The 17,510-nt window shown below is 58.1% G+C and overlaps 1 protein-coding gene across 12 annotated transcripts in view; it reads left to right on the forward strand.

The window, feature by feature from the left end:
• The window catches only part of SHANK2 (SH3 and multiple ankyrin repeat domains 2), a 500,122-nt gene that overhangs the window by 116,486 nt on the left and 366,126 nt on the right, over window positions 1-17,510 (forward strand). For all 12 annotated transcript variants that reach the window (XM_053202783.1, XM_053202784.1, XM_027045494.2 and 9 more), the window contains 2 exons: window positions 1,515-1,631; window positions 12,251-12,328. In XM_053202783.1, the coding sequence (XP_053058758.1) occupies window positions 1,515-1,631; window positions 12,251-12,328 (195 nt within the window). The remainder of the gene's footprint in view (window positions 1-1,514; window positions 1,632-12,250; window positions 12,329-17,510) is intronic.

The raw sequence follows: 17,510 nt of genomic DNA on the forward strand, positions 1-17,510 counted from the left end.
CCCGGAAGAAAGGAAGCTTCTGACTGGTCTTCCGGCCTTGTTCCTCACGGGGCCCCCGCGTGCCCCCAGCTTGGGGCTGGTTGTCCAGGCCGGTGGGCTGTGCCTGTGGCAGTGGTGGGGCAGGGCAGGCCCTCCCCCCGACCTCTGAGAGCGTGGCGGGGGCCCCCCAGGAAGCGCAGGACGAGACGGAGGGCAGGTCAGACACCCACATCCAGATCACGCTGCTTCGTGAATTAGTGACTTTGCTCCACGGGAAGCACAGCAGTGCGATGGGCGTTTCTCGGGTTTTCTGTTTAAGCTCCTCTGGGTCATACTTCCGACGTCTTTCCCGTCATCTCCCACTCCTCGGTGAGGCACCGACCTTTCCCGCAGACCGTGCACGGGGGCAGCCCCCCGGTCCGCCCAGTTATCCGGAATGCGCGACAGTGAGAGCTGCCCACACCATCCTGGCCGGCCTGTGTCCTTCCTGCCGCACGCCTCAGTGGCCACCCTCGGCGTAGGAAGTGCGGGTCGGGACCCGCTCCCCGGCCTTCCCGTCTCCCTTCCGGGTTGTCGTGTCTCACGAGGACACTGGCTTTCGTGCCTTCGATGCCGCCCGTTGACGGCCACACGCTGGCCTTTCCCGGTGTGCCGGGAAAGTGCGGGCGGGTGGGGCGGGGGGCCGGTTGGATCTGACTGCCTGGCCCGACACCGCCTGGCGTACCCTGAACTCCCTGCGGGAGCTGGACGGCAGTGCCCTGGTCGCAGCGTGGGGTTCCCGGCTCCCTGTGAGCAGCAGGCGGGGGCCGGCCTGGTGCCAGGCATCGCACAGGCCCTCTCGGGTCCCTTTTCTTACGTGATGCTCGTGAAAGCCCTGTGCGGAGTGGGGTTTACATCTGCATGTGAAGACATAGGCTCATAGGGGAAAGTTCTGGAAAATGGAAGGTCCGTGACTTGGGCACAGATCTGTTTGACCCCAGAGCCCTGGTGGTTTGTGAATAGCACGTGTTACCTCCTTGAAGGGCTCAGGGAGGGAGAAGTCTCCCCGTGGGGCTGCCTGGCCCCCGCCTCCAGAAAGCCCCTCAGTGGGTAGGTTACATTTTATAGCAGTAGTGGGGCTCCCTTCCCTGGACACAGCAGGGGCTGGACGCACCCCTTCTGGCTGTTTTCACACCCAGCGGGGGGGATGGGGTTTGGGTAAGCAAGGCCAGGGCCGGAGCCTCCCGGTTTGCATTTTGGGGGGCCGGCCCCCAAGGCCAGGGGAGAGGTGCCCCGTGTGTCCCTGGGCTTCGGGCCCCCAGGCCTGAATGAAAGGGGCATCGGGGCCCTTCACAGACCTGCGGAGCCCGGCATACGTCCTCGTCCCAGCATGAGGTCCCCCCTACCCCGTCAGGGGTCTGGTGGTCCCCCAGAGGCTCAGGGCGCTGTGGGTGCCTGTGTGTTGGGGCCTGGACTGCGGTCGGCCACGCCGCGGCTGCCGGGGAGCTTGGGGAGTCACGGCGGTTTTCTGACCGACGGCGGGGCTCTCGTTTCAGGCCTGCAGGTACGGCCACGTGCAGCACCTGGAACACCTGCTCTTCTACGGGGCGGACATGGCGGCCCAGAACGCCTCCGGGAACACGGCCCTGCACATCTGTGCCCTCTACAACCAGGTGAGTGGGCGTGCAAGCCGGGGCGGTGTCCGACTCGGCACAGGTGCCACCACAGGGCCCCGCAGGCGGGCCCCAGACAACGCGCATCTGTTCTCACAGGCCTGGAGGCTGGAGGTCCCGGATCAGGGCGCGGGCAGATTCGGTTCCTAGTGAGAGCCCCTCCCGGCCGCAGACGGCCGTCTTCTGTCTGTGTCCTCACGCGGTGGGGAGAGATCAGTGCCCTCTGGTGTCTCCTCCGACAAGGGCGCTGTCCCGTCAGGACCCGGGCGTGGAACCCTCAGCGCCTCCTCGAGAGCCATTTTCAAAATCCCTCGCAATCGGGGGTCAGGGCTTCACGTAGGAATGTGGGGAGACGCCTCCAGCCACAGCAAGGTGCGACCTTCACCTGCTTCTTTGAGGACGGTTACCTCGTTGTGGAAGAGAGGAAGCCAGGGCTTGGGGAAGTGAAAGGAGCGGACGCCGGGCCAGAGCCCTTTCCTAGGCTGTACGACCACACTGTCCGCTTTCCAGAACAGGCCTGGGGACCCCAGGGTGGCTTCTCTGCTGGGACGTGTGGGGGGCGGGGGCCAGATGGGACCCGAGGAACGGGAAGGGTGCGGCGGATAGAGCCCCCGAGATGGTTCCGGGACCCGCAGGACTCCCTCAGGACCACGGTGCCACGGAGGCGACCCTTCCCACCACTGCGTTACGAACAAGCTCCCGGTGGCTTTCTCTTTCTAACCTGGTAAAACGTATACGACAGAAACGTCTGCGATTTTGACCATTTTTAACTGTGTGGCTCGGTGACGCTAACTACGTTCGCGTTGCTGTGCGCCCAGCCCCACCATCCGTCTCCGGGGTTTTCCATTTTCCCAGCTGAAACTCTGTCCCTTTAAGCACCAACTCCCCAGCCCCCTGTGCCCACCGTCTACCTTGGGTCTCTGTGCATCTGGCTCTGCTGGGGACCCCATACCGATGGAATCCTGCCCCATTTGTCCTTTTCGTTGGTTCATTTCACCGAGCGGAGCGTCCTCAAGGTCCACCGGTGGCAGGTGTCAGAGCGTCCTTTTTCATGGCGCCATAGTATTTCATTGTGTGCAGGGACCATGGTTTGTTTGCCCGTTCATCCCTTGATGGACACTTGGTGCCCACACCCCTTGCCGTTGTGAACAACGCTGCTGTGCACGTGAGCGTGCGGGCGTCTCTTCAAGGCGCTGCTGTCCGTTCTTTAGGGGCTGAACCTCCAAGCGGAGCCTCGATGTGAACAAAAGCACGCGCTCTTGTGTGTTAGATAGGAGACCATGGGAAGCTGGAGATGAGCTTGCCTGGCGTGCACTGAGGGGTGGGATACGACCCCTGCCTTTCAGGAGTGTGACTCCTAAATAGGACCGTGTGACACCCCACTGGTCCCACCGGGAGGCACCGTAGTGGCGCTGAAGAGGGCGGAGATGCTCCCAGGGGCCGTGGAAGCGGCCGGGACTTCTGGGAGGCGGCAGGTTGAAGCCACGGCTTCTGTGACCTGCACGGGGCTGGGAGGAGGGTCAGTGTCCTTGAGGCTCCAAGTCCAAATAAATCACTTCTGGACACCAGTATCGAAAGTGTTCTCAGCTCCTCCTTCCTTTTCTTCTTTCTCTGACTTCAAGGAACCTTGACTCTGGAGGGTAGTGTGGTCTGGACACTATGCTGAGAGCTGAGCAGAACGTTGGGGGGCTCCACCAGCTGGAGGAACAGAGGGGAGATCTTTGGGGAGCCCCCAGGCAGTGTGCCCTTTGCTTGTCTTCTCTGCCGTCAGCACCGTCTTCCCAGTATCATGCCGTCTTCATGAGTGGAATCTTCAGCCTTTGTCTGGACCCGTGTCCTTTCGCTGGCCGTCCCTAGACTGGACCCCTCCAGCCACTCTGAAGCCCCACCTTGCTTCTAGCTCTTAAACGTCCCTAGATTCTCTGCCCTGGAAAACTCCTATGCGTCCTTCCAGACCCAACTCGGATATCCCGCCCTTGGTCAAGCCTTCTCTTGATGGGTCCCCGGCAACATTAGTCGTGCTGTTTTGTTCTGCGCCCTTTTGCAAGATAACCAGGGTGGACTGCCCAGGACCGGGCCGTTGTTATGCCTTGCCCGTTGGACCGCCTTGGACCCACCTTCTCAGAGGCATAAACTGCCATCTTTTAGGGTGTCTTCCTTGTCTGGCACAGCAGAGTGGCTCAGCCAGAGGAGGGTGGGGTGGGGTTTCAGCTGCAGCCTCCTCCTCAATGGAACCGTATCGGCGGGATTTGCGTGCAGCTGGGTTGGTAGATGCCACACGGCATTCGGATGTCGGGACGGCTTTAGGAGCAGGGAGCTACCTCGCTGGGCTGCACCAGGGAGACGCACGTTGTGAGGCTTGGCCGTGGCTGGCAAAACAGCTGTGCCAACATGTGCTTCTTAATTACTGCCTTAGAGGGGAAGAACGTTAATTTTCCCCGGTAGATTTCAAGCATATTTTATCATGAATTAAAAAAAAAAAAAAACAGGAAAAATGTTTTCTGTCACTTGGAATAATGGTGGACAAGATGGTCTCTGAAGGTGCTGGTGGCATTTTCTTAGGAAAGGTTAAAACATCTCCTTTCTACTCTGACTTACAGAGGGCGTCACTCTACCGGTCCCATATCCGTCCCTACCTTTCAGCTGACGGCTTCCGGAAGACCCTTACCCCAGGGGCCTTAGGAGGGTTTTCCTCCTAGGTATTTTCTCGTAGGAGCAAACATTTTCTGTAAAGGGCCACTTAGTAAGTATTTTCAGCTCTGTGGGCCACACGGGCTTTGTCACGGCTACTGCCCTCCACCACTGCGGTATGAGCTCGGCAACGGACGATGTATGGATGGATGAGTGTGGCTCTGGCCGATCCAACTCGATTTGCAAGACCGGCAGGACGGGCTGAGTTGGGCCGTGGGCCGTATTTGCCAAGCCTGGGCCGGGAAGATCGCATCTACACCCTCCCCAGACATGCGTGTAGACGGACCCCCTGCTCCAGAGCTGAGCGACTTCCTCCCCGTGTGCCAGGGGGCCCCATGGGTGGGTGAGAGCCGTGCCCTCTCCAGGGTCCTGAGATCAGCCCTTGGCCGCTCCTGCCTTCACATCCCTCCTCTGCAGCACGGGTCGAGATGCTGAGGTTCAGTCACCTGTTACGCATCGCGTTGTGCCCGCTTGCATTACCTTCCAGGGGCTGTTGTGGAGGGTCACATGCTCGGGGCTCGGTGGCCCCCAGCCCCTGGACACCATGTCCAGTTGGAAGTCAGCGGGTGCTCTGGGATCGAGCCTCGTGAATCCCTCATTCCTTCCCTGGGGTGCTGGCGTGGCCTTTAATCTCCTCCTTCAGGCCCTCCCCTAACCATTGGGAGGGTCTGACCGAAGCAGCAAGAGGAGTGGTCCAGACGGCATCTCAGCGGGACTCAGAGAGATACAGCCCCGTAGCCACGTCCTCCAGGCACCTGTGATGAACTTCTAGGAGCAGCGGAGTCTCCTAGTCTTTGTCCCGCACGTACCTCCATTGGACTTGACCGGAGCCCCGTCCCCTCCTCTGTCACTACTGTGCTGAGCTCCTCCTTTCTACCCATGTGTGCTTCACCTGTGGCATCAGGCCGGGCTCAGTGCAGGCCAGAGGAACCACTTTGCAACTTTAAGCAGAAGGGGGTGTCCGAGGAGCACATCCAGAGCACTCTGGGAAATCATAGACTGCTCCAGGGGTGGGGACACAGTGTCATGAAGTCAGAATAGGCTGCAGGGAAAGGACTTAAGGAACAGCCGCAGTGAAGTGAACTTGCGGTGCAGGGGGACATGGCAGTCTGGGCTCCATGTGGCCTAAGCCGTGACCTTGCCGCATTGTCTGGGGCACACTCCTGTCTCTCTTGGGCTCTGAATTCCCCCTTTTGTAATGTAGGCACAATCCTCCCTAACTCCCAGGGTTGCTAAGAGACATAAAGCGGAAAACAGACAGGCGGTATATCAGCCACACAGTGGATGCTGGGTAAATGGTGACTGTAATGGGGACGATGGGGATGACGGTGGTGATGGTAAAGGTGAAGGTGTTCACGGTGATGACGGCGCCGAAAATGCTGGCTCTCATGGCCAGAGGCCGATAGTCCCACCACTGCTGCTAATTTGCCTTTTGCCAAGCCTCTGCCCGCGAACTCTGAACGCATCCAGGTTTATGAATTTGATGTGTGTGTTTTATCAATTTTAGGCAGGCCTCATCTGCACACTTCTAATAGAATACACTGCGATCAGAATATTCTCTTCTCTCATGAAATCAACTAATTGGGGCTTTGATTGTAAGCAGCAAATTGTGTCTAGCCTGCCAGGTCCCTCGGCCTCGTGCTGGCTTTCCTGGAGCCCCAGAGGGAGGCAGGCAGCCTGGTGTTTGTTTTTTGGGCTCCGATAATGAAGGAAGGGAGGGGGTCTTAAATCTCAGAGGTTACCGGGCCAGACCAATTTGTGTGGAGGAGGAGAAATAATCCTGCCTCTTACTCCAGTGGCAGCCGAGGTAGGAAGAGACGGGCTGCATCTCTGTGCCCCTTTTGGTGTCAGTGGAGTGCCCATCAGCATGGTGGCTGCCTCCACGGGGTCATCACAGGGTGGCCGTCCTCAGGGGCTCTGGGGGGGCTGTGTCTTGCTGAAGGAGGGCGTCCACAGGGACTTTCCATTTATCTATCTATCTATCTATCTATCTATCTACTTATTTATTTGTATGTTTTTACTCACTCTTGGGGGAGAGAGAGAGAGAGAGAGAGAGACAGAATGTGAGCAGGGGAAGGGCAGAGAGAGAGGGAGACACAGAATCCAAAGCAGCCCGATGTAGGGCTCAAACTCACAAACTGAGATCACGACCTGAGCCGAAGTCGGACGCCCACCTGACTGAGCCACCCAGGCGCCCAGGGACTGTCCCCTTAGATCCCCCCAGTGAACCTGTGGTTGACATTGCCTTACAAGTGTCAGGAGATGGAACTTGGCCCAGGCAGCTCGGCTACGTAAGGGGCAACGCTGGGCCCCCAACTCGCCCTGTATTTTGTCGCCGCCAGGCTGCGGGGACAGATTCCTGTGGCCCTTGGCTTGGTGGGGATGGGGCTCCCGGACACACGTCAGGCCACGGCACCGTGGGCCACAGCACGGTCAGGTGTGGTCTTTGGGGGGCCGCGTTCCAGCTGCTCTGGTGATTTTAGTCTCCCACCTCATTGTACTTTTCTTTTTCCCCGACTACGTGCACGTTACCTCTTAGATTTCCGTCCACCCACACAGGCTCGTTTCAAACTGGGGACGAGTCCCCGACTTACAGTTTGGGGTATTTGGCCAATCACATCTGTGACATTGATGGGAAGATGGCCTCCGTGCCATAGAGATGAAAACACAGGTGGGACTTGCAAATCCGGAATTCAATCCCTGGCTGTGGCCTTGAGGCCGTGGCCTTGACTGGGCGGTTTTGGGCAAACCCATAACCGGCATCTTGCCGCCCTGTCCTGTCTTCTCTTCCGTCTGCCCGTTTGCTTGTGTGCGGACCCCGCTGACCTTCCCCGGGGGCTCCCTGGAGCTTCCTCACCTGCCCCTCCATCAGGTTTCCGTCCCTCCTGCCCCGGCAGCTGGCCACCCCCATGTGCCGCACGGTGCTGTGGCCCACGTTGTCTCCATGGTGACCCCAAGCAGACCTATCTGTGGCCTTTGGTACTTTCTAGAGAACACCTCTGCCCTGAGCTCTGGCGGTGGTGCCTCATAGAAAACACGTAGGTGGCTCCTCCCACCGTGTAAATAGCCCCCTTCTCTCCATGGCCTCCTGAAGTCCCAGCTGCCCTCCTGCTCCCCATGGCCACTTCTGGCCCCAGGCAGCCTCAGCTCCCTGCTGCCCCTCCCGCCCTTGGCGGCTGATGTCTTTCCCCTGATGGCCGCCCCCGGCTGGTCATCCCCTCAGGCTTGCTCCTCTCTGATGCACTTTCCGTGGAAACCAGAGTGGCTTTGCACCGCGCATGTCTGCTGGTGTCCCTGTGATGGGAGGTCCCCTCACACAAACCCGAAGGCCCCTGCCCCTATGCACCTGTCACTTGTCACTTAGGCACCATCACCTGTCTCCTGCCCCTGTGCACCCGTCATCTGTCTCTGTCACCCACCCCTGTGCACCCATCTCCTGCCCCTGTGCACCTGTCACCTGTCCCTGTGCACCTGTCACCTGCCCCTGTGCACCTGTCACCTGCTGTTGTGCACCTATCACCTGTCACCTGCCTCTGTGCACTCATCACCTGCCCCTGTGCACCCGTAACCTGCCCCTGTGCACCCATCACCTGCCCCTGTGTACCCGTAACCTACCTCTGTGCACCCATCATCTGTCACCTGCCCCTGTGCACTCGTCACCTGTCACCTGCCCCTGTGCACCCCTCACCTTCCCCTGTCACCTGCCTCTGTGCACCCATCATCTGCCTCTGTGCACCTGTAACCTGCCCCTGTGCACCCCTCACCTGCCCCTGTGCACCTGTCACCTGCCCCTGTGCACCCATCTCCTGCCCCTGTGCACCCCTCACCTGCCCCTGTGCCCCTGTCACCTGCTTCTGTGCACCCATCACCTGTCACCTGCCTCTGTGTATCTGTCACCTGCCCCTGTGTACCTGTCACCTGCCCCTGTGCCCCCCTCACCTGCCCCTGTGCCCCTGTCACCTGCCTTTGTGCACCTGTCACCTGCCTCTATGCACCCATCAGCTGTCACCTGCCTCTGTGCATCTGTCACCTGCCCCTGTGACCCTGTCACCTGCCTCTGTGCACCCATCACCTGTCACCTGCCCCTGTGCACCTGTCACCTGCCCCTGTGCCCCCCTCACCTGCCCCTGTGCACCTGTCACCTGCCCCCTGCCCCAGCGGCCTGTAACCCAGACCAGGGCCTTTGCATTTGCTGCTCCCTCTGCTGGGAACACTTCCCTCGATTGTCATCCAGCCCTTCTTTGGTTTAGGGCTCAGCTTAGGGACCCCCTCCTCGGGGTCCTTCCCTGACCACCTGCCCTCCCTCTCTCTGTCACATGACCCGCTTTTATCACTTGCATGGTGCTCTGTGTCCCCGGGGGCCAGAGCAGTACTTGGCCCGGCTGACAGTCAGCGTCCACTGGTTGAGGCATGAACGGACGTGCTTTCCGGGCCTGTTTCTTCGTGCATAAAGTGAAAATGGTGACATCCGGGCTCCCGCAGCAGGTGGTGACCCAGAGGAATGGCCTGCCTTGGCTGGGGGCTGAGCAAACCTCAGAGATCCTCAGGGAGGTGGGAGGTAGTTTGGTTAAGTGTCTCTGAAAGGTCTTGCCCAGAAGGTAATTGGCAGTGAAGACGATATTCTTCCTGATGCTTTGGCTGTCAAAAAAAAAAAAAGAAGACTGCTTCGTCTATACTCGACTGACTTACTTAAGAGGATGGAAACACACCTCGGTGTATCCCAGAGGAGGCGCCTCGGGGAGGAACGTGGCAGCCGGCAGCCAGCAGCCATTGGAGGGAGCAGCCAGGTCCCCCTGAGCCCTCCTCTGGGCCACGGCTTACTCGTCTTCTCCCTTTCTGAAGCCGCGGTTTTTCACTTAAACGTTCCAGGCCTCTGCTGCCTTGTCTGTGAAATGGGCCTCCTGTTAGTCCATAGCAGGGATGCTGCACGGCAGAGCACACATGTGCACACACACTCGCACGCCCACGTCTGTGCACACACGCACGCGCGCACACACGGTATAATTGTTAGTAAGCCGGACGAACCGTTTACCCTTTAATCGTGAGACAGCTGTGGGACGTGGTCTCACGTGGAAGTCGGGCAGATACTACAGTGACGGACCGTGTCTCAGCTGTGGTCCCCTGCTTGCCACCCCAGGGGATTCATGCTCTCTTGTCTCTTACGTGCTCCCACCAACGTTCTCCTGCCCCAGTTCCCTTCTCTGCCTCAGTTTCCTCAAATACTCTCTCCTCCGTCACCACAGACACCTTGCTCACTCTGGCATGATGATGCTTTTGTGTAAGTAATTTAATTGACTTCCTTTGGGTTGTCAGTAACAGGACCCAGCTAGGCTAATTCACGGCGGGAGGGTGGATGCTGGGCGGGCTCCAGGAGCCAGGCAGGGTGGGTAGGGCTGGGGCAGGACCAGAGAGCCTGGGGGCCTGTGTCCTAATACAACCTCTTCACAGCACCAGCTGTGCGGGATTCCAGCCGCCCTCCCCCCTCCCCCCCTGCAAGTGTAGTTTGAGATCCTGGAATAAAATGGCACCTGCCTCTGTCCTGGGCTGTGGCCTCGGGCTGGCTGTCCAGGGCTTGTCACCACCTGACATGCCGGCTCGTTCATTTTTTTTAACCCTGGATGTAATGGCATCCCGCATCTGAAAGATTTTGTTTCCCGAGCACAGACACGTCTTTCCCGGTTTTCTTAAACTTTTCGAGTGACTCAAAGTTCTACACGAACACATGCGGGGGGAGAAAATCAGTGCGACAGAGCATCCACAGCGATGCAGACAGCCACCGCGGTCAGCCCCGAGCTGCCCCTGGGGCCCTGGGACCTGGGCGCAGGTGGGAGCACAGGGGCCGGGAAATCCTTTCTGCAGGACTCAGATCCGCCCTCACCCGCATCTTAGAAGCGGCTCGCGGTGCTGGGACGCCTTCCCTGCCTGCAGCACACAGAGCTAGGGTCCCCGCCTCCTCTGTGTGGCCTCCCCTTAACATCAGCACAGCGGAGGTCCCCGGGGCCCCTTGCCCGGGTCACAGGGCCGGGGGGGCCCCAGCTGGCTCCTGAGAGCTCACATCTGCTTCGCCAGACCCTGCTCTGCTCTGCTCTGGCTTGGCGTCACTGTCCTGGAATGGAAACTTCCGTCCGGGTGGTGCCCTTTCCCCCTGACTCTGTGTGTGTGTCTGTCTCTCTCTGTCTCTGTTTCCCTTTCTCTGTCTACCTCTGTGTCTATCTCTGCATCCCTGTGTCTCTGTCTGTCTCTGTGTCTCTGTGTCTTTCTCTGTTTCTCTGTCTCTCTCTGTCTCTGTGTCTCTGTGTCTGTCTTTGTTTCTTTCTCTGTCCCTGTTTCTCTTTCTCTGTCTCTATCTCTGTGTTTGTCTCTTTTTTCTCTATGTCTGTGTCTCTGTGTCCCTGTGTCTCTGTCCCTGTGTCTGCCTCTCTCTGTCTCTGTTTCTCTGTGTCTGTCTCTTCTGTCTCTGGCTGTCTCTGTCTCTTGCTCTCGCTTCCTGCTGTGCTGATCCAGGATGCCCTTTTGAGGAATAGTTCACGCACCATACAATTTCCCCTCTAAAATATAGGGTTCTGTAGATTCTCACCCACAGCTGGCAGTCATGACCACAGTGAGTACTGGGTCCTTCCATCGCCCCACGCAGCGCCCCGGGAGAGCCCACATCTCCCTCGGTCCCTCCAGCCCCGGGCAGCCTCTGGCCCCCTTCTGTCGATGGGTGCCCATTCTGTCTTCGCTCTGCTGTTCTCGAGGTCCTGTGACCCCACAGCGTGCACCTGTCTTTCCCCAGGACACAGGTCCCCTTCAGGTCTGGGGCGGGGGCGCTCTGGGCAGTCACACCCGTCGTCTCTGGATTTTGCGGGGAAAAACGGGGAAGCCGGGGTGCCCTCGGGAGGCCGTGACTGGTGCTCCCCGGGCCGTCGGCAGGCTCCCTCCTGCAGGGTGCATGCACACGGGTGTGCAAATAGTAGGTGCTCCATAAACGGACAGGAATAGACTTATTTTCATTGTAAAACACACACACACACAAAATGAATATTGACTGCCTTTAAGAAACATCAAAAAATACAAGTATGGGAAATAATAAAAAAAAGATTCCCCCTGTTGACTCCCTGACACTTTCTCCCTTGCGCCCTGGGACGGTCCCTCCAGACTTGCTCTCCACTTGGCTACAACACAAAGGCTTTTAAAGCATAAAGGAAATTAAGCCGTATTGTTGTTCTGAGACTTGTTTTTGCTTGGAAGTTCTTGGGTCTATTTCTTGTCAGCCTTTGTGGATCTACCTTGTTTTTTCCTACAACTTTTCAGGCGAAGAATGTTCTGGAACGTATTCCCACTTCCCTTATTGCAGAACATTTATGCCGTGTCCAGGTCTTCTCTTTTTGTGTGTTACTTACGTGTTTTCCCTCTATTCTACACGTGCGAGACATTCCGTAGCACACGGCCCTCAGGAGGGGAGGGGTTTGGCCGTGGGGTGCACACGTTATGAATTTTCATAGGTTCTGCCAAACTGTCATCCCAAAGTGTTTGGAGAAGTTAAGCGTCACCCGAGAGGGTGCGGGGCCATTCCCCTTCGTCCTCACCGCCCTGGTGACTGGAGCCGCCCCCTGCACTCACCCCCGTCCTCACCCACCCCCCCCCCCGCACTCACCCCCATCCTCACCCCCCCGTGTTCACGCCCGTCCTCACCGCCCCCCTGCACTCACCCCCGTCCTCATCCCCCCACGTTCACCCCCGTTCTCACCGCCCCCCCGCGCTCACCCCCGTCCTCACCCCCCCCTGCGCTCACCCTCTTCCTTGCCGCCCCTGTGACCAGAGGCGCCCCCTGCAGACCTGCGTGCGCGTCCCGGATTTCTTGTGCGCGCAGCCTCGGAGCGTGTCCCTTTGGAGGACGTCTGTGCCACCGGCCTACAAACGGGCTTCTCTTCTCCCCCCTGCAGGACAGCTGTGCCAGAGTGCTGCTGTTCCGAGGCGGGAACAAGGAACTCAAGAACTACAACAGCCAGACCCCGTTTCAGGTAAGAGGAGCGCCCAGAGCCGCACCACCCGTGCGTGCGCCGTCGCGGGAGGCCACGCAGTTTCCGCACGGACCCGTGTGTCCAGTGGCCCGTCTCGCGGGGACGTTGCCTGGTTCGGAGCCTGCGCCCCCTTCACGCCGGAGCCGCTGGCGCCTTTCGGTTTGCCCGTCCGCAGCCCTCCTTCCCGGTGGGCAGAGCAGCGGGAGCCCGCAGCCATTCACCCCTGTGGGCGTGCGAGCAGCCTCTGCGGGCCAATTGCAAGGGGGGCGCTTTGTGGCTCTGCCGTGGGGAGGCGGCCTGCCGTTGTCTGGCACCCCCACGGGGCCTGCTGTCCCGGAGTGGAGGGAGGCGACGCCAGCCCGGCGGTGGCCACAGGGCTCCGGGGCGGAGGGCAAAGCCACCACCTCCTCGTGGTTAAATTGTGCTGGTATGTATCACACAAAGTCGGCCGTTTTGACCATTTCAAAGGGCGCGTTTCAGGGGCCCTGAGAACATTCCAGATGTTGTGCAACCCTCAGTGCTGTGTGGATTCATCACCCCCAAAGTAACCCTCCCCCCCCGCCCCACTCATTACCACCCCCCACTCTCCCCCACCCCCAGCCACTGGCAACCACGAATCCACTTTCTGTCCGTGGATTTGCCTGTTCTGGACATTCTGCAGAAAAGGATCCACACACCGTGTGGCCTCTGTGTCCGGCTTCTTTCTCTCCGCGGGTTGTGTGTGAGGGCCGTCCGCGTGGTCGCTCTTGGGGTGCCTTGTTCCCCTTTCCAGCTGAGTAAAATCCTGTTGGATGGATGATTTCGATGCAGCTGACCAGATGGTTTAGGGCGAAAACAGATTTGTGTGTGTGTGTGGGGGGGTGGTGGGGCTAAGTTACAGAAATGCTGTTTGACCCTGAATGTGGTCAGATGTCTCCACTTGCAGGAAAACCAAGTGACCGTCATTTTTATTTGGAGGTAATTTTTACCTCTTACCGAGCCAGGAGGTCTCCAACTCAGAACTGGCACGCACCCTTCTCAGGCCTTGCTCATAAGGACGGGTTTGACGTCCTGAGAATGAACCGGTCTGCTCCGAACCCTGGGCTGGCTGTTTAAAAACCACCCGTAAAAGTTACCGTCGTTGACCCACGGCGGTGGGCCTGGATTGTGGTCTCAAGTCTTGTGGCTTTCAGGCATTTACAGCAAAATGGGTCGTGAACGTGACTTCCTGGTTTGTTAACGGGTCTGAGAAGGCCGCCCTTACCGTCCCGGGAAACGTCCTCTTGCTGGGGGTGCTTAGGGGCCGCGGTGGCACCTTCCACTTGCCTGCGTCTGCCCCCGAGGGCTTTGCTGTGGCTTGCTGGTGGTCCTGGTTTAAAGATTTCTTTTTTTGTCATTAAATAATACATTTCTTTGGTCCTTTTACTTTTCTCAAGTCAAACTATTGCTTCAGCTGCTTAGAAAAGGAAAGCTGATGTCTTTGTTTCACGGTAAGCCCTTTGGGGATACAGAAGACCCGTTTCCGACTCTGGGGCAGCGCCTGGTAACTGACACGGGGTGCTCCCGGAACGTAGCCGTGCGTGGCGTCCAGGACCAAAGGCACATAGGTGGCCTCCCCCGTGGCGCCCCCCCCACCCCCCGCTGAAGCGTCATCGCAGCGATCCCCTGGGATGGGACACCCCTTACGGGAGTCCTGGCAGGATGCTTGGTACACGCTCCCGGGAGCAGGGCGGCACCAGCTCCGAGGCCAGGCCATCTGTCTCTCCTTTGAAAATCCGTCAAGTGCCCAGATGGGTCTGGAAGACAATTATGCAAAATGCAGCTGAGTAATAGCACCCTGTATGCTGCGAGCGTTGTTCACGTGACCGGCGGATTCAGAGTCCGGGCTACTTGGTCTGCATGCCCAGACGGGCTCCGCGGCTTCTGGGAGCTGGGTCCCTCCCTCGTGTCCCCTCTCTTCTCACACCGTGATGATGCAGAGATGCGATTCAGCCTGCGAGCCCCGCCTACGAAGTGCGCGGCTCTCATTCTCGCTCACGGCGCCCGCCTCCCAGTTGTGGAAGAGGAACCCCTTACTGTCCAGAGTGTGGCTGAAGCGATGGTTTGCTGCGCCCTTTGAGAGGACCAGATGTGCTCCCTGCAAAACACTCGTGCTCCTCGGCTGCTGTTCTGAGAGACTGTGGCCCGTTCCATGAGTTCATCTGGCCAAACATCTGCTTCATGGTTTCCTCCAAATGCTCAACCAGCAGCATCGGTGACACTCCAGGACTTGAGGGAAAATGCAGATGCGCAGCCCTCCCCCACCCTGGTCCCACGGAGCCAGAAGCTCAAGGGCAAGGCTTGGTGTCCTGGGTTCTGAGAAGCCCTCTCAGATCCTGGTGCCTGCTTGGGTTTGACAATACCAAGAGAGATGATTCTTGAAGGAGAGGAAGGAGGAGGAGGGGGAGGAGAGGTGCTTACAGTGGCCCCTGGGTGTAGATTAGACAGTGACGCTGACGGTGGCGGTGGCCTCGGTCAGCTCCGGCAGCCGTAGCCGGACGCCACAGGCTTAGACGACAGATACTTATTTCACGCGGTGTTGGAGGCTGGAAGTCTAGGGTCACGGTGCCAGAAAATGTAGTTTCGGGCGAGGCTCTCCTCCTGGCTGAAAGATGGCCACCTACTCGCTGGTCTTTCCTCTGTGCATACGTAGAGACAGGAGGGGCTTTCTGCTGTCTAACCCTTTCCTTGTGGAAGCAATAGTTCCATCAAATTGGGGTCCCACCCTTATGACCACATTTAACATTAAAAGCCCTCTCTGCAAACGCTAACGTTTGGGAGTTAAGATTTCACCGTTTGAAATTCGAGGGGACAAAAATGAACCTGTAAAGTGATGATGTGGTGACGTTGACGGTGGTGGTGATGTTGGGGATGATGGTGATGATGGTGATGATGATTTTGATGGTGATGAGGATGGTGATGGTGGGGATAATGATGTTGGTGGTGATGGTGATGGTGATCGTGATGGGGATGATGGGGGTGACGATGATGGTGATGAGAATGGTGATGGTGGTGGCGATAATGATGTTGGTGACGATGGGGATGACGATGATGGTGATGGTGATGATGGGGATGATGATGGTGATCGTGATGGGGATGATGGGGATGATGATGATGGTGATGAGGATGGTGATGGTGGGGATAATGATGTTGGTGATGATGGTGATGGTGATCGTGATGGGGATGATGGGGATGACGATGATGGGGATGGTGATGATGGGGATGATGATGGTGATCGTGATGGGGATGATGGGGATGATGATGATGGTGATGAGGATGGCGATGGTGGTGGCGATAATGATGTTGGTGACGATGGGGATGACGATGATGGTGATGGTGACGATGCTGGTAGTGAAGGGATGCTAGGGGTCGTGATGATGGGGATGCGGATGGTGACGGCGATGATGGCGGTGATGGAGATGACGATGGGAATGGTGGCCGCGATGGTGGTGACAATGGCAGCGGCAGAGATAGTGATGACGGCGGACGGTGTGATAGTGGTGATGACAGCGATGACGACGGGGTCAGTGGTGTGACGGTGGCAGTGATGGTGACGATGGCGAATCTTGTCAGTTGCACAGAATTCCAAAGCTTACAAACGCTCTTCCGAATGTTGTCATTTGATGTTCAAAATCCCAATGAAGTAGTCGTTGTTATGCCCGATTCGTACATGAAATGGGACAATAGAGAGATGGACGCATCGGGATGCGAAGTAAGCGAGTGGCTGGGTTTGTGGTCTCCAGGCCTCCAGACCTCCAGTCCAGCGCTCAGCACACTTTCTGTAGCACACCTTGTATCCTGGCTCAGAGTGAGCAACGTTAGGGGTCCTTTGTGCCTTGGACCGTTCAGCCCGAGGGAGCAAAAAACAACGTATCCCAATTTTGAAGACAAACGGAACGGAAGGAAGTCTGAAGACGTAGAAGGTCTACGTGAAGATGGAACGCAGGTCGGGCAGCTCCTGGTGGCCAGTCTGCTGCCCAGCTTGGCTAGGCGCTCACACCCAGCTACCTAACCACAGTAGCGTGGGCATTGCTGCGAAGGTGCGCTGCAGGCGTGGTTAAACCACGTCTCCCGCCAGTTGGGTGAAGGCGATGAACCCTCCATAATGTAGGTGGGCCTCATCTAATCAGCGGGAAGCCTTAAAAGAAAAAAAGAAAGAGGTTTCCCAGAGAAGACGAAATTCTGCCTCAAGACTGTAATGGAGAGCTTGTGGGTTCGAGCCCCGCGTTGGGCTCTGGGCTGACGGCTCGGGGCCCAGAGCCCGCTGCGGATTCTGAGTCTCCCTCTCTCTCTGTCCCTCCCCAGCTCATGCTCTGTCTCTCTCTCTCAAAAATAAATAAACTTTAAAAAAATGTTAAAAAAAACCGACCCTAACGTAGAACATCTGCCTGAGTTCCCAGGTTGCCGGCCTGTCCTACAGATTTCGGACTTGTCTGGCCCCGCAGCAACTCTTAATTGTGTGTCCACACACTCGTCCTATGGGCGTGTCCCCCGGGGAACTCTGGCTGGCACACGGGGGTATTGATGAGTCCTTCCTGCCTCCCAGAAGCTCCTCCCCCAAAGGGACTTCCTTGGGGTTGCAGGCAGGCCTTCCAGCACCCGACATATTTGGAGAGGTGGCCTTTCTCCCCACGTGGGTCGCAGTTGTGTTGTCTCTAGGCTGCTGGTCAGATGTCCGGACACAGGGCGTGAGGAATAAGGAGACGAGGAAATGGTGAGGAGAGGTCTTCTGAAAGACTGGCATCTAGCGTTAATACAGGCAGGAAGTCGGAGGGCAAGGGGGCGGGAAGAGGTGGAATCCGTCAAGGTGGAGTGCCGTGGCGTGGGCTGCCTTTCCGTGGGTGCAGCTCTCTGCCCGCCTGGCACTGACCCTAACTCACGTCATCGGCAGTCGTTTTTCCTGTGGCTCCCCTCCAGAAACACTGGGTCCCGTGGCTGGTAAGGGTCAGTGCAGGTTGCCCTTGGCCACCGGACCCTGTGTTCGTCCTCGACCGCCACGCAGGACGTAAAAGCAGGAGGAAGACGGCCGAAGCAGGAAACAGGGACTGCGTTTCAAAGCACCGGCTGTGGCTGCCTCGCAGGCAGAGTCCCGTAAGTTCTGCCTGGCGATGCTTCCTGTGTCTTCAAGCCCTTCGCTCTGTGATTCCACGGCGCCTAGCGTGTG

The sequence above is a fragment of the Acinonyx jubatus genome, chromosome D1, assembly GCF_027475565.1.
Source record: "Acinonyx jubatus isolate Ajub_Pintada_27869175 chromosome D1, VMU_Ajub_asm_v1.0, whole genome shotgun sequence".
Classification (NCBI taxonomy): Eukaryota; Metazoa; Chordata; class Mammalia; order Carnivora; family Felidae; genus Acinonyx; species Acinonyx jubatus.